The sequence below is a fragment of the Ipomoea triloba genome, chromosome 3 (assembly GCF_003576645.1).
Source record: "Ipomoea triloba cultivar NCNSP0323 chromosome 3, ASM357664v1".
In the NCBI taxonomy this organism is placed as follows: Eukaryota; Viridiplantae; Streptophyta; class Magnoliopsida; order Solanales; family Convolvulaceae; genus Ipomoea; species Ipomoea triloba.
In genome coordinates, this window is record NC_044918.1 from 2,266,342 (window position 1) to 2,279,228 (window position 12,887).

Below are 12,887 nucleotides of genomic sequence, written 5' to 3' on the forward strand. Positions count from 1 at the left end.
ATTTAATGAGATTTATGGGGAGTAAGGATTTGGGGGGAATTAGACGATTTGGGGGTGAGATTTGTTTCCCATTATTATTATTTTTTATTTTTTATTAATCTTACATGGACTCTAATTATAGCCAAGCCATTAACAAATAAGCCACATCAGCTTCCAAACTGGTAACATGTCATCTACTTTACCAGAAATCTGCAAAAAGTTATAGGCGAAAAAAAAAAAAAAGGAAAAGTTTATGGCTCAAATAATCACTTATCGAAAACAATGGTGCATGATGAATAATCGTGAATGATTTATGGTGCGAGATGACACTTTAGCCAAAATCATTTTAAAAAATCAAGGTGCTCCTAAAGCATTCCAGAAGAACAAGAATTGCTAATATTTTTCTTATTATTTCCCTTTGCAAAAGTATATAAATTTTGGCACAACTTTAAAAATTTTGGTTTTTCTTTTTCTAAAATTTACATTTTTGTCCACAAGTTGGACAGAAGTCACAGAACCACTACACCTAGGGGATGAAATGTCACGGAGTTTGAAACTTATCTTTTCATTTATTTTGAATTTTTCTCCCACTTTTGTGTCTGCTAATTGGACAAAAACTAATTAATAAATATATAATTTAATTATAAAATTCAGTCCACTAATTGGACATAAATAATTTTTAAAATCATCTTTTTCATCTACTTGTGGTGTTGGACAAAAATTTCTGTCTATCTTTTCATCCTGGTTCATGAACATAATCAATTTTTAATAAACATAGGAACATACATATTCATAAATTCAATTATTTTTTTGGTTGGTTAGATAAAACTACACTCTCTACTTGAAAGTGTGAATTGGGACACTTTGTGTAGTAAAATTTTCATCCATTTTCATCACATTATTTCTTTACATGAGTAATTAATGGTACACAAGTTCTTTTAATTAATTTTTTTTTGAAAATAAAATTTCAAATAACATTAATCAATAATATGTTCAATACATGAAGGAATAGAAGAAAACCAACAAACATGACCAGAATAAGAACTTGCAGCTCTAGCCATAGCGTGGGCACATGTTTACTGATCTCATAACATGTTTAATAGACACTGATTTAAAGTGTTTTTTAAAAGATCAGCACTGATTAAAAACAACACATGCATAAGAATAGTCCAGTAAGTTATCATTAAGAAGATTGAAAATCCTTAGACAATCAGAGTGTAATTTATCCAATATATACCCTCAAATACTAACAATGAGTTTTCTAATCACGTATCCAAACAAAAATAAGCAACGTAACGACGCAACAACGCCATATATGCGTGCAAAACAAAAGCATTCTCGACTAATTCAAGCATAAATTAATACCCTAATAATCTGAGATGCAATCTAGGTATAGTATATATTAATGTTATATTAAATTATTAATTAATGCTTTGAAAGCTAATGTCGCTTGAGAAACAAGGGACTGTTTATCCCTATTGGCTTGAAAGATCGACGACAGAGACAGCATGCAACGTTATTCAATCGTCATAATATATAATTAAGGATTTTGTAATTAATGTGAAGTTCAATGCACATTCCCTGTATTCCCTTGTGTGCTCAAATAATGTATGTATATCATTGTCATCAGTCGTAATGTTTAGTACATTTCTTAACCATTAGGAAGATGGGGTCTTTGCAAAGTCTGAAGTGGCGACCTGATTTGTTTTTTCCCCCCATTTGGCGCATATAACATTAGAAACATTAATTTTAATATTGATTATTTAATTCAGTTATCAAAATGTGGCACTAATTTTTACACTAAAGAAATATAAAGTTGAGCACTTCCTACTAGTAATAATTTTTAACGTAGTGATAGTGCTTGGTCCTAACAATTGCTATCAAAACATGTCATAGGTTCCCATGTTGTGCAATTGAGGCCGGGAAGTGTTAGGAAAAGATTGTTGAGCAGCATCTTGAAGAGTTGAATACAACATTTTACTATCAAAACATGACAGTGTATGTTATGCAAGTATATATTCATTACTAATTATAACTTTTGACGTAATAGTAAGCAGTTGATTTGGCAAATTTATTAAAATTGTAGAAATAAAATTGTTTGGAAAGCAATGTTGCGTCGTTGGATTTCTTGAATTGTCATTGTCAAGAAAAAGTTTGTATCCTTCTTTCATAGTTGTGTAATTATTTGCTTAATTATACTTGTTCTGTTATGGAAGATAGAAGCAATTTTTAGTTGGGTTCATGCATGTCAAAGTTGAGCCATGGCAACCTAGCCAACATATTTAATCAACTTGCTGATGTGTGACAGATGGTGATAAGTACATGTGTCGTCTATGGCAAGAAAATTCCATGTGAAATGACAATTTGTTTTTCTTCGATCATATTATATCATAATAAATACTTTTACAATTTGTTTGTCTTCGATCATATTATATCACAAATACTTGTATTAACTACAAAGCGTTTGTTTCTTTTTTATCAATTAAACTTTTGAAAAAATAATTGCAAGAATAATTTTGTTATGAAAATTAATTAATGAAATTATGTAATGCAGATAAACACAATCAATTTAAAAAATAAATGGAGTATCCGCCGGAGTAATTATTCTCAATAATATTTCAAATACAATATAAAGCAAATAAAACACCAAATTAAGTACACAACTGAATTTGATGACGCGGTTGGAGAACATACACCTCCCAAACTGCGGGGTCACATCCAAAACTTTTTCACTAAAGATCAACCCACGATTTTTACAATACAAGGTTCAATGAATTACAAAATCATGTCTACCACATATTTAAACATTAACCTTATAACACAACTCTATGCTACCTGAAGATGAAGACAAGGACATTCTACCGGAAAGAGAATTAAAAAGACTTAGAGAAATTTAAACAAAAAATAGTACGGAGTATTTATTTAGACTATCATTTTTAGACTAAGTATTTAGACTAGCGGTTTTACAAAATTGCAAACATTTATTTTTGATGGTTTTAACGGATCGGGTCCACCATAAACCGGATATGGGAGGCCGGGTCTAACAGACTAGAGCCCAGGCGATTACAAAAGTAACTACAAGAATCGAACCCGCGACAGGGGGTTGAAAGTAGGAAGCGATACCACTAGACCGTAGTATTTGCCGTGTTTTTGATGTGTCTGATGAATACCCGGACCCCTCTATTTATACTGGCTCCCCCCTTCTCAGATTCGCACACGCGTACGCTCCAAGATCTCACTCCAACTCCTTGCGCCACGTGGTCCACGCACGCACGTCACGAGGTCCACGCACGCACGCCACCCCACTCGACCCCCCTATAGCACCGCCGGCCCGGAGGGGGGCGCTAGGCCACGGCCTGACCGGCGCGGGGGGCGCCAGGTCACGACCCGGCCACGCACCGGGTGCGCTGGGCGCGCCGTGACCGGGCGCTGCCAGCGCCCCCGCCGGCACACCAGCGCCTCGCCGACGGCACCCTGACTGACCGGGGCTCGCTTTTCCATGGACACCTCAACCCGGCCCACCATCACAAGCCCAATAAATCAAGCCCACACCCAATATCCCCATCAATTTTAATGACAATTATAATCAATTTCTCATATATTATCTTGTATTTATATGCTTTAAAATACCAATTTAAATAAACAAATTCAACATTCAATTATATATTTATAAACATCTCATATATAATCTTACATCGATATACTTTGAAGTACTTATTTAAAAATAAATATTAACATTAGGGTTGTTATGCCGTGGACCCAGGTCCACCTTGCAAGGTGGACCTGGGTCTACATTCACATACACTATACTCTACATTCACAATTTGTAAACTCCACATTCACACATTACATGATTATATGTTTAGTAACTATACTCTACATTCACATACACTATACTCTACATTCACAATTTGTAAACTCCACATTCACACATTCAAAACTCTATATTCACAGGTCCTATACTCCACATTCACAACTTGAGAACTCCACATTCACACATTACGGAGCTACAAGTTGCTAGAACTTCTTAACTCTATTACAGATTCACACATGCGTAACTCTACATTCACGATTTCTATACTCCATATTCACAATTTGAAACCTCCACATTTACACATTTCTGGACAACTCTACATTCACACAATCATAAGTCTACATTCACGATTTCTATACTCTACATTCACACTTTGAAATCTCTACATTCACACATTTTTGGACAACTCTATATTCAACAATATGTCTACTAATTAAAAAAAAAAAAAAAAAACAAAAACGACGTAGTTTTGGACCCAAGGTGGACCTGGGTCCACAACATAATTTGCCCCGGTTATAGTAATGGGCTTGTGGAGATAAACAAAATGGCCCACGAGTATTCTCATCGACCCAAAAGATAAGGAAAGATTCCATTATGGCCATGAAATTTGTTCATTTGTTGACTAAATTCACTAATAAGTTAACAAGAAATGAAATAGGCCGGTTCTCGATAAGTCCCACTGGGCGGTGGCCGGTGGGCATAACATTATAATCTCCTTTCACATTAATTCACAAATTTGTTCATAACTCGTCCACAAAATTGATCCACAAAATTCGTGGTGCCCTTAGTCAGATCCATTCGCGGCTAGGTTCTTGGTCTTCATCAATTGTTCATGTTTATCGTGAAGTTAATCGTGCCAAATGCTTTAGCTTCAGAGCGTTTGCTTTGAACATCAACTTCTTTGTTTTCTTCGTTTAGCAAGCTTGTTACCAAAGTGTTAAATTGGCTATTTTGTATGACTCCTGGGGCTTTGTTGCTCTGAGATCTTTTTGTTCATAATAATTTTTTTTCTTTTGCATTAAAAAAATGTTGCAGAAAATATGAACCACACATGATAATATAAGCTTTGAAATATTACATTCCTTTGGTTATATTGTATAATATAACTTGAACTAAACATCTCCTAAATATAAATGGTTTTTTTTGAATAACAAAAAAGACTCTAATCACTACTTAAGTTTGTACAATTTACTTTTGTATAATAACTTACAAATTGAAAAGCGGAGAAAAATCACATTAGGTCACTCAGCAACACAAAAATCACACCACAAAGTCCGCAATCGTACTCCATACACCCTTTCCAGGCTACTAAAGCATTCTCCGATTCTTGAGTCCAACTGTCCAAGGACAAACTTCCAACTTTCAGTTTCACAAGTACACAGTTCCGCATTGAAATTTTTTTCTTTTTTCTTCAAAATTTAAATTGTGTTCTTGCACGCAAAGAGAATGAATGGAACAATCAAGAACAAGCATGCGTATGATGTGGTGCTGGAAGTGTGAGCCACCATCGCCTTAAATTCCTTGCCTTTCGTCTACTCTTTAGCTGTGTATGTACTACTTCTACTTCATCACCCAAAAGAAAGATTACCTTTTTCTTCAAAATTCTTTTACCCTTTGACAAATCTCAAAGCAAAGTCCTCTCTTTTTGTCTTTCCTTTTGCTTTCTTGATTTTTGCTTTCTTGATTTTTGCTTCTTTAGGTGTAATGTGACTACATATCCCTTTCCCCCCTTCTTACTAGGAATGTAGTTCTTTTCTTGTTCTGATTTGTGCCGCATTTTTTTACTAATATTTTCTGTCTGTGTCTGCATTCTTGAGATTGCCTCTTTCATTTAATAATGCAATTTGGAATTATATATTATATATTCATTTATCTGGGCAGATATCTGACTGTGTATTCTTCTTTATGGGGTTCTTTGTTGAGTTGGTTGAGTTACCAGGAAGGATTACTGAGATTCTCTCCTTTCTCTGTCTTCCAATTTTGGGTTTTTGGAGGGTTTAAATAGTGTTTTGTCCTTATTCCTGGTTTTTTTCCTCTTATACAGATGCCTTGATGAGATTGTGGCTCTGCATTCTCCATGGAACTTGTTTTCTGTAAATGGGTCTGTGCTTTTCTGCTGTGCTGCTCTCTCATCTTTTCTATTGGGCACTCAGGTTTGGTCTGTCACTTGTTATTTTCTTGATTGATATGTCTTTTCTAGCTTTAAAGATTATAGTTGTTGAAATTTTATCAAAATGTAACATAATTCAGTTCTTGGTTTGCTTTGTTAAGTGGAGGGATTGCATGGAGGTTCAAAAGTAAGAGGAGTGAACTTAGGTGGATGGTTGGTGATAGAAGGGTGGATAAAGCCTTCTCTGTTTGATGATATTCCCAATGGAGACATGCTTGTAGGGTCTTTATCTATGGTTCCTTTAGTTAGTCCTCTCCTTAGATTGATTTGTTAATTAGTTCTGTTGTTTGTTCTGTAGGATGGCACAGAGGTCCAATTCAAATCTGTCACTTTGCAGAAGTATATTTCCGCTGAGAATGGGGGTGGCTCGGGTGTTACTGTGGATAAAGATACTCCTTTATCATGGGAAACATTTAGAGTAAATTGCCTTAAACACTGCTTTTATAGACTCTTCTTAGCTACTCTTTGGACTTTGTTCATTTTAATCCATAATTAGGTTTTATTGTACCAAAACTCATGCTGTGCTACACTTTTACTGTATGTAAATGCATTCTGTAAATCTTTTTTAACAACTGTTTGACCTATTTTTATTCAAAATCATTTGTTCCATTTAAAATTTTTATTAGTAGAAACCTGATGTTGTCATTTTCATGATTCAATTTGTGCCTGTTAAGTTCTTGCCTTTCATTTCCTTTCCTTTGGTTTGGTTAACATTTCCTATTATCTTTTCTCATTCCTTTAAGTGTTGCATTGTATATGAATCATGTACATCAGTAAGTAGTTTGATGAGTTTTTGGTTTACGCTTTAGAAATTAGTTCATTTCTCAAGGAAGGCTATCATAAGTTGATATCTAGTCACTGCATGTATATGTTAAGAAAAATAGAAGGAAATCTTATTTAACTAATTGTAGTATGCAAATACGATTCAGTAGTTGCTTACTTGCGTTTTCTTTTCCTGACCCTGGCAGTTATGGAGAGAATCAGAATCAATCTTTCAGTTCCGAACAACCCAGGGACAATTTCTATCGTGCAATGATAACGGAGGCAATGTGACTGCAACTGTGCAATCGCCTTCTGATTCAGAGACGTTTTATGTCGAAAGGAACTATAACAATAGAGTTCACATCAAACTCAAAAATGGAGGTTATTTGCAGGTAAACTTCCCATGTGTTTACCCCTGAGCTCATCAAAACACTTGAGATATAGGTGGCCAAAAATGTTTTTGTACTTTTAGGTACATTAGTACTTGCCACTGAATTACAGTATGACATTTATGTAGTATTTGATTAAAGAGAGTTTATAATTTAAGAAAGGAATAGTGTGAAAGAAATATGAACCTGTTCTTTAGGCCTCGAAAGACAACCAGCTCACAACAGACTATCCAGGGACACCAGGTTGGGACGATAATGCTGCAACATTTCAAATGACAATTGCGTCGAATAATTATCATGGGGATTACCAGCTTGCTAATGGATATGGCCATGATAAGGCAAAAGAAGTTCTTAAAGTAAGTTTTCTCTTTGTTTCGTTTTCTATTAATTGATCGATTATTTCTGATAGTTCATGGTTTGTGTGTGTTGCAGAAGCATAGGAACAGTTTTATCACGGTAGACGACTTTGATTTCCTTCACAGGCATGGAATCAATACAGTTAGGATACCTGTTGGTTGGTGGATCGCTTTTGATCCCAATCCTCCAGCCCCTTTCATCGGGGGAAGCTTAGAAGCTCTCGATAATGCATTCACTTGGGCACAGTAAGTAGGTCGTTGATCTTCGACATTTGTGTCTCTCAGCTTTCCCACATCTCTTCTATTAGCTATCAAAAAAAAAAAAAAACTTTTTCGCAGATCCTATGATATAAAGTGCATTATTGACCTTCATGCGGCCCCTGGTTCCCAAAATTGGATGGAACATAGTGCTAATAGGGACGGCACAACAGACTGGCCTACATCTCAAGATTACATATCAAAAACCTTGGACGTGATAGATTTTCTCGCCCACAGGTAGATTCTAACCATGGCATCGTTAATCAGAAAGAGCCACTAGATCTCAATATTTTGGTGGTTTAACATTATATTTTTGTAGTTCGGTCTTTCTTAGGGACCTATGATAAAAGATAAATTTAATTTGCCAGTTTTTGCGTTTTTCCTTCCTATTTGATGAGCATTTGCAGGTATGCAAAGCATCCAGCCTTGTTGGGAATTGAGCTTTTAAACGAGCCATCTGCTGCAGGGGTCCCGTTGGATGTCCTGGTGCCGTTTTACAAGCAAGGATATGAGATTGTTCGAAACTATTCTTCAACCGCTTATGTCATTTTTTGCCAAAGAATTGGAAATGCAGATCCGATTGAACTTTACCAGGCTAACCTAGGCTCGGTAAATACCGTTGTTGATTTGCACTACTACAATCTCTTTGACAGATACTTTGATAACCTAACTGCCGAGGAGAATATTCAATTTATATATAATAGTAGACAACCCCAAGTTCAGGCTTTGAACGGTGCAAATGGACCACTCGTTTTTATTGGTAAGTTTTTCTTTACATCCATTAGAAATTCGACTAAACAGATTTTGGACGTGTCCCTGATTTTAGCTTATTGAACTGATTACAGGAGAGTGGGTTAACGAATGGAACACGACTGGTGCTTCTCAAACCGACTACCAAAACTATGGACGAGCCCAGTTAGACGTATTTAATAGCGCATCTTTTGGATGGGCTTACTGGACCATAAAGAATGATAGAAAGCACTGGGATTTAGAATGGAGTATTCAGAAAAACTATCTTCAACTACAAACAGGTAAGCATGTTTTTTTTTTTTTTGTTGTGACTCACATGACATGTTAATTTCATGGTCTGAACTACTCGGGTATATACTTGTTGCAGGTAAATCAGAAACCAGGAAGATGCATTACGTTGCAGCATTACTCGGGTTGGCGTGCATTTGGTTCCTCGTTTAATTGATGTCATTGATATTGCGGCGTTAGCAGATTGAGGAAGAGTTATGTTTTGTTTCTTGCCCGCGTCTCAACCTTCAGAGTTCAGAATGGTATATCTTTTTTGAAGTTGAAGGTGATGCAGAAAGTAAGGAAAATATTTGTGTGTAGATGCACAGAGGAATATGGATAATATCCTGGGAGTGGTAGCAATGTAAGAGGGAAATGAGAGACAGACATTAATCATTAATTCTTTGTGTCGTTTGTGTTGGAAATGCTCATAGGCAATACAGTAGTTATATTTTGGTACATCTGAGGATTGGTCGGTTGCCTCATGGGTAATAAAGCTAATTGCCTAGATTTTAGGCACCTTTTGATATACAACTTCATCACCTTCTTGCATATTATGTGTAACAGTTACTATGTTTCCATCTCTAGTAATTGTTTCACATAAATTGCCAACCCTTGAACTGGAATGAAATAACTCGTGACATTTCATTTGAAATGGTAATGGTGATATAATTAAACTACAAGAATATAAAGACTTGTTACATCAAATTGCTAAGGTAATTAAGTAATTACACTGGAGTAAGATTTATTTTATATGCATCTAATACTTTCAGACTTTAATAGTGCAAGTTTCTCTTTTCACTCAAATAAAAATAAAAATAAAAGGTGGCATGTTCAACTCGATCCTCTATTAATAAATAGTAAAATGATTGGATTAGTGTCTACTTGAAAGGACACAAGGAATCAGCCACAGCTCATGCCCCTTTTAACCAACGTTCGTGTGAACAAAATAAAATACTCCGTCACTTTATATACCTTATTTAAGTGGCGTTTGAGATTTTTTTTTTTGAATAAATACTTTGATTAAGTACTTTTGTACCTACTATAGCTATAAGATTTGATGCTAATTACTATGTTTGTTTGTCTATTTTTACAATTTTACTATTACATTTAAATTCCTTATAATAATTAATTAATTATAAAATTTGTTTCTAACCAAGAGCCTCATATCCAATCAAGAGAATACAGCTGCTCCATTCTCATATTCTACAAGCAACGGTGAAAATCAGTCAATTAATAATATGTCAATTACTGAACTCATAGGTCGTTAAATGGTCAGGCCCGTTGATTTTTTTGGGTGTGGTTGTGCACTAGATACGAGACAGATTATTACTACTTTCGTTTGATTGCAATGTGAGTACGTGTTAATAGAGCTTAGCATACTCTTTGTGTCAGCTAAGATGTCTTGAAATGCAAAGTTATTAAAATATAGGCGGTCGACCAGCGCTTAGGCGGGATTTTTGCAAATTTAAAATTTGTTTTTAACCAACATACAGTAGTTGTGGCGGGATTTTTGCAAATTTAAAATTTGTTTTTAACCAACATACAGTAGTTGTGGGCCCGCGTTCAATCCAAGAGGCACGAGAGCTGGCCTAGGAGAAATTGTCACTTGTGAGAATTGAACCCGGGTACTCCCGAAATTCTTCCCCACAAAAAGAGCTCATTTGCTACTTGAGCTACCCCATTGGGTTCACCTAACTCTATTTCTGGTTTGATTTAATATACCTCATTGGTTGCTTTCAAAAAAATAAAAATAATATATAATTATTATGTATACATATTTAAGGAAAAATATAAAATATTTACAAATATGCTCCATTGTTTCTATATCAACACATTTTTTTCTTTGTTTTATGTTTTACATTTTAACTATTGTTTTATTACTCATCTCGTACCGTGTCATATTTCCCGTGCTACCTAAATAAACATTTTTTTTATAGGTTGCAATTATAATTAAGCCTATAATGGCTAAGAATGATTTCCATATTTATTAATCAGAAAACAAACATGGATTTAGAATATTTGGCAGCTATCAATCGTACTGCGGTCGTGATCTTTATTCTATTTGTTGTCTGATCTTATGTCATAATCAAACATTTCTGCATGCATATATATCCAATAAGCTTACCCTGCCGGCCAATATTATTTGGATTTTATTTAGCCAACTCACAATTGAAGTGAGTTTATATATTTACCAAGTGTTTATTTATTTGTGGATCAGAGAATGTAAAGAAGGGTATTCAAATCTTGTGCACCAAATATCTTCCTCAAAATAATGTGATACGATATGAGTTATATTATTAACAAGCTACCCATAATTTAATCCAATTAATAAATACATAGCATTTAAGATATGATAATAGCCAACTAGCCAAGCACCTTATAATGTAGTGACTCTTCCATATGGGAGGTCATGAGATCAAGTATCACTGGAGGCCATATTGACTACAATCTAATCTACTTTCATTGCTTTCATTATACAATTCGATCCAAAGATTTATTTACAACGTGTTACATAAATTTTCAAAAGTAAAATTTAAATTTGGTCGTTTAGGATTTATAATAATAAGTATGGGTATTTTGGACTTTATACTACTTATTCCATTTCAATTCACATATATACCAAATATTGGAATTGAAATTTCTAGTAATTTTATTCCTACAAACAAATCATTGAAATTGAAATTATCACTTTATTCCCAAGTTATTCATCCCTATTTGAATTGTAATATCTTTTTCATCTAATTTCCTCCCTCCAATCAAATAACGCGGGTAATTATTTGCATCATTTCTCCTTCCCAACCCTGTATATCTAATGAGTTTAGACTTTAGAGTGCTCTCAGCTCAACGTATTTTTAAAGCAACACTTTTTCAAAAATATTAGATTAACTAATATAATTATTAAAAAAAAAAAACTATATTGGGGTTTTAATTTTTAAAAAAATTATATAATTTTTTTGTTATGTTATATCAAGTATTATTATCACAGGTATATATAATACAATAAAGTACCCATATTTATTGATATTATTGAAGTTTTTTCAATTATTAATGCTTTAATAAAAAAGAGTACATACAACTTTTCAATCTAGTTTTCCTTGGCTGCTAAAACACCCTCAAACAATATTTCCGGCGCCGGTGGAAAAGTCATGCAATAAAGCATCACTCAAAAAAAGGGTGCACGGCAGGTCTAAGGGAAAACAATTCAGTGACATGAAAGCCGAAAAAAAATCCCAATCCAAAGCACTCCACACCTTGACGGGACAAAACATTTAAGAAAATATAAATCATCATAACTCACTGTCTTAACAGATATGGTCAAATATAATCTCCATTGTCGTGACTTTCGAACCTTAGCTTGTTCTTTTCTCCGAATATGACTTATGAACCACTGAATTAACATGCATGCATGCATGCCATCAATGCTGGCGCGACCGGAGAAAGAAGATACCGAGTTCTTGACCGACATTACCATCGGGATCAATCAAATGAAACGATTCCGATTCCGACGAACCATGAACTCTCTCAAATTTTCCTCTCAGGTACATGATATCGTCTTTCCGGTTCAGCTCTTGACCGTCAATAATTCCAGCGCCGACCCCCACGGAACGCATCTTTTGCAGCACCTCCATGTCCGCTTTTCCCGGCCTGCGGCTAACCGCCAACCCCACTTTCCTCCCGTTGCAGTACATATTCCACACCGGCGTCGAGAGCAGAGGCGTTCCCGGCGCCCCGTTTCTCTTGCTCTCCAGCGCGATCCTCACCACGCCGCCGCGCATTTCCCGGGCCAGCGTGGTGGTGGACACGGCCAGCTCGAGGAGGAGGAGCGGACCCCCGCCGCCGCCGGCGCTGGCGCCGGAGGACTTGGAGTTTGTTTGGATGCAAAAGCTGACTTTTCCGCGGCGGTAGCCGAACAGGGTGCCGGTGATGTACGGCGGTTGTTGTCGGCGGTGATAGCTGTCGGAGGTCTGACTGGAGTTTTCGTCGTCGGTATCTTCTTCGACGAAGGTGCAGTTGCAGCTGGGAATAAGGAACTCCATGATGGCACGGAGGAGCCGCCATGACCGGACCTGTTTTTGGCAATCCACGGTGGTAACTCCGGTAGAAATATTGGTGGCCGCCGGTGGATACGACTTGATCAT

General features: G+C 35.9%; 2 protein-coding genes across 6 annotated transcripts; one reads left to right on the top strand and one right to left on the bottom strand.

Annotated features, from left to right (window-relative positions):
• Window positions 1-5,118: 5,118 nt before the first annotated feature.
• Window positions 5,119-9,279, top strand: LOC116012499 (probable glucan 1,3-beta-glucosidase A). 5 transcript variants are annotated; one of them, XM_031252049.1, is made up of 11 exons: window positions 5,119-5,340; window positions 5,838-5,951; window positions 6,065-6,180; window positions 6,262-6,381; window positions 6,932-7,117; window positions 7,312-7,470; window positions 7,547-7,716; window positions 7,810-7,965; window positions 8,136-8,488; window positions 8,574-8,759; window positions 8,846-9,279. In XM_031252049.1, the coding sequence occupies exons 2-11, from the start codon at window positions 5,891-5,893 to the stop codon at window positions 8,917-8,919; spliced, it is 1,581 nt and encodes a 526-aa protein (XP_031107909.1). In that variant the 5' UTR covers window positions 5,119-5,340; window positions 5,838-5,890; the 3' UTR covers window positions 8,920-9,279. The 5 variants fall into 5 exon arrangements, with proteins under 5 accessions (XP_031107909.1, XP_031107908.1, XP_031107905.1 ...); XM_031252048.1 differs by having other exon boundaries at window positions 5,119-5,289; window positions 5,838-5,946; XM_031252045.1 differs by having other exon boundaries at window positions 5,120-5,340; window positions 5,838-5,946.
• A 2,885-nt stretch (window positions 9,280-12,164) lies between these two features.
• LOC116012132 (protein MIZU-KUSSEI 1-like) lies at window positions 12,165-12,887 on the bottom strand. Its single transcript, XM_031251604.1, has one exon. It carries the CDS (start codon window positions 12,885-12,887, stop codon window positions 12,165-12,167), a length of 723 nt encoding a protein of 240 aa, XP_031107464.1.

Coding starts and splice junctions, on each gene's coding strand:
- LOC116012132 (XM_031251604.1), bottom strand. CDS start 12,887: ATGATCAAGTCGTATCCACCGGCGGCCACCAATATTTCTACCGGAGTT.
- LOC116012499 (XM_031252048.1), top strand. CDS start 5,871: ATGGAACTTGTTTTCTGTAAATGGGTCTGTGCTTTTCTGCTGTGCTGC. Junction 6,382..6,931: donor TATCATGGGAAACATTTAGA/GTAAATTGCCTT, acceptor TGACCCTGGCAG/TTATGGAGAGAATCAGAATC. Junction 7,118..7,311: donor AAAATGGAGGTTATTTGCAG/GTAAACTTCCCA, acceptor CCTGTTCTTTAG/GCCTCGAAAGACAACCAGCT.